The 2,688-nt window shown below is 48.3% G+C and overlaps 1 protein-coding gene across 2 annotated transcripts in view; it reads right to left on the bottom strand.

Moving 5' to 3' along the window:
• Nucleotides 1–206: 206 nt before the first annotated feature.
• The window catches only part of UXT (ubiquitously expressed prefoldin like chaperone), an 8,777-nt gene continuing 6,295 nt past the window's right edge, over nucleotides 207–2,688 (bottom strand). For both annotated transcript variants that reach the window (XM_077763070.1, XM_077763074.1), the window contains 2 exons: nucleotides 495–558; nucleotides 207–306 (listed from right to left, as the gene is read on the bottom strand). In XM_077763070.1, the coding sequence (XP_077619196.1) occupies nucleotides 253–306; nucleotides 495–558 (118 nt within the window). In that variant the 3' untranslated portion in view covers nucleotides 207–252. The remainder of the gene's footprint in view (nucleotides 307–494; nucleotides 559–2,688) is intronic.

Here is a 2,688-nt window from a genome sequence, read left to right as displayed (position 1 = left end):
GCCCAGGTTGCCAAGGCGACAGAAGAAAGGGCAGAGCAGAGAGTCAAGTGGCAAATGCTGCTAGGCAATAGGCTGGAGGCTGGACTTCAGGGGTGCTTTACAGGTTCCACACAGAGACTGGATCTCTGGGCCTCCGGATAACTTTGTGCTTTAGACACAGGGCACTTGAGCAGGGGTTGAGGTGGGGGAAAGAAGGGCCATGTGACTCAAAGGCATTCAGGCTCTTTAATGTCTGGGGAGCCGGGGAAGAAGTCAATGGTGAGGTGTCTCCGGGAAATTCTGCAGGCCTTGCAGCTCTCTAAGCCCCTGAAAAAAGAGGACAGAAGAGATTGAACAGAGACTGGGTCCAGGCCCCATCCCAGGCTTGCTCTGACCTCCCCGCCCTCAGAGCCAGCCTGGCTCCAGCTTAGAGAGAAAGATGGTCTGTCTTTCTCATCCCTGGCTCTCTCCCACAATTGGAGATGGAGTCTGGCAGTGGGGTGAGCTGCTCTCACCTCTAGCAACATGTGGATATGGGCCTTGATATTCATGGAGTCCTTGGTGAGGCTGTCGCTGAGCCTGGAGAAAAGAAACAAGAAAGGGCGAAGTGGGCCCCACTTATGCTCATGAGGATGATGCTCCCTCAACACTTCAAGAGCTTCCTGTGTCCTGGATGACCTCTGCATGGCAGGTGGAACCTACTGCCTCACCAGCTCCAATGCAGAGCCTTGCCACCACCTGGACTGCACTGATTCGGAGACATTTATTGAGTCCCCTGCTCTATGTCAGGCAGTTTCGGGGACTGGGGAGAGAACAACAAATGCAACAAACACAAATCTCAGCCGTGTGGAGCTCGAGTTCTCGTTAAGAGGGACAAATGGTGAATGACCTAGAGAGCGGGTCAGATGGCTATAAGGAAAACGAAAAAGTTAAATGGTAAGAGAGGACATGGAGGGCAGGAGTGGGGGCTACGGTTCTAATTAGAGAACTTACAAATGGTTGTCCTGAGAAACACTGGAGTAAAGACTTAAAAGTAAAGACTTAAAAGACCACGTGGGTCTATGGATCAGATGAATGTTCGAGATACAAAGGACAGCACAGGCAAAGGTGCCAAGGCGGGAGTGTACCTGCCATGCCAGAGGCATAGCAAAGAGGCCAGTGTGGCTGGAGAAGAGTAAGTGAAGGGGGGCTGTCGGAGGGGAGGTCAGAGAGGTAAGCTGGGGAGGCAATCGTGTAAAACCCACAAGGCCATGGTAAGGACTCTGACTTTCACTCGACGTGTGATGGGAGCCAAGGGAGGCTTGTGATGGGAGAAGAGATGTGAACTGACTAGGGTTTAAGAGGCCCCATCTGGCTGCTGCGTGGAGGACTGGGGATAGGGAGAGCTAGCGTGGGAGCAGGAAGCCCAGCAGGAGAACTGTAATAGTCCAGGTGAGAGATGGAGACTCAGACCGCAGTGGCAGCAGCTGAGGTGACGAGAAGTGACTGGATTTGGAATGTACTTTGAAGGCAGAGTCAACAGGATTTACCAAAGGTTGGATGTCAGGTGTAAGAGAGAGGACTCAAGGAAGATGCCAAGGCCTAAGCCCGGAAGCTTATCTGGGCCTAACTGGGAAGCTGGAGTTGCCTGAAACCGCTCCGGCCCTTGACTGTGGAGTTACATAAAGCAGTCAGTTCCTTATATCTTAGAAGCCAAGTGGGATCAGTCTCACTCAAAAGAATCCTAATTGATACCAAAGGTCAAGAAAGGCCCTCATGAAGAATGAAGAATGAGTAAGAGTTCAACAGGAAGAGGGTCTTTTCCCCCGCAAAAGGCCAAGAGGCAGGAAAGAGCTTTTGGAAGAGCTGTTCAGGAAGTCAGAGTGTTAGGAATTGAGTGAATGGTGGAAGAAAAGTGGTACAAGATAAGGTCCAAGAGATAGAAGGGGCTAGATCACGCAGGGTCTTGATACTGTGATAAGGAAGAATGTGGATTTTATTGTGCTGAGCTGTCACAGGAGAAATCAATTTTAGGCGACCTAAACTACGGTAGGAAAAGTAGAAGGTAACAACATAGAATGTTCAATTGGAAAAAACAGCACTGGGAACCCATTTATATATCAGTATCTCCTAAATTTATATTTTCAGTCCAGACCCTTCTCCTGAACTCCAGCCTTGGCGGTTTTAACCACATCTTCAAAGACTCCAATGTTAAATAAGCACCTCATACTTAACAGGTCCTAGACTGAACTCCTGATCTTCCCCTCCAAACCTGCCCGTTCTCTCTCTTCTCTCTCTCAGATAATGGCAACTCCATCCTTCCAGTTGCTCAGCCCAAAACTCTTACAGCCCACATCCCATCAAGCATTCTATTTAAAATGACCACCTCTCCATCCTGGGCAATGTGTCTTTTCCTTTCATTATTAAAGTGTAATTGGCACAGAACATGGTTTCTGGGGCGCAACAATGATTCAATATTTATATACACTGTAAACCCATCACCACAATAATATTAATTACCAGGTGTCATCATACAAAGTAACAAAAAAAAAAAGTTTCCCCAGTCAGTGTTTCTTCTCTCCATTCCATGCTGTTCTCTGTAGCATCATTAACCCGAGTGACATACCATATCCCATACTGATTTTTTTTTTTTAATGTTTTATTTATTTCTAGGAGAGAGAGAGACAGCATGAGCAGGGGAGGGTCAGAGAGAGAGGGAGTCACAGACTG

The sequence above is a fragment of the Crocuta crocuta genome, unplaced genomic scaffold (genome assembly GCF_008692635.1).
Source record: "Crocuta crocuta isolate KB4526 unplaced genomic scaffold, BGI_CrCroc_1.0 scaffold610, whole genome shotgun sequence".
NCBI lineage: Eukaryota > Metazoa > Chordata > Mammalia > Carnivora > Hyaenidae > Crocuta > Crocuta crocuta.
Note: the sequence above shows the minus strand (reverse complement) of the source record. Positions and strands in the feature narration are given on the sequence as shown.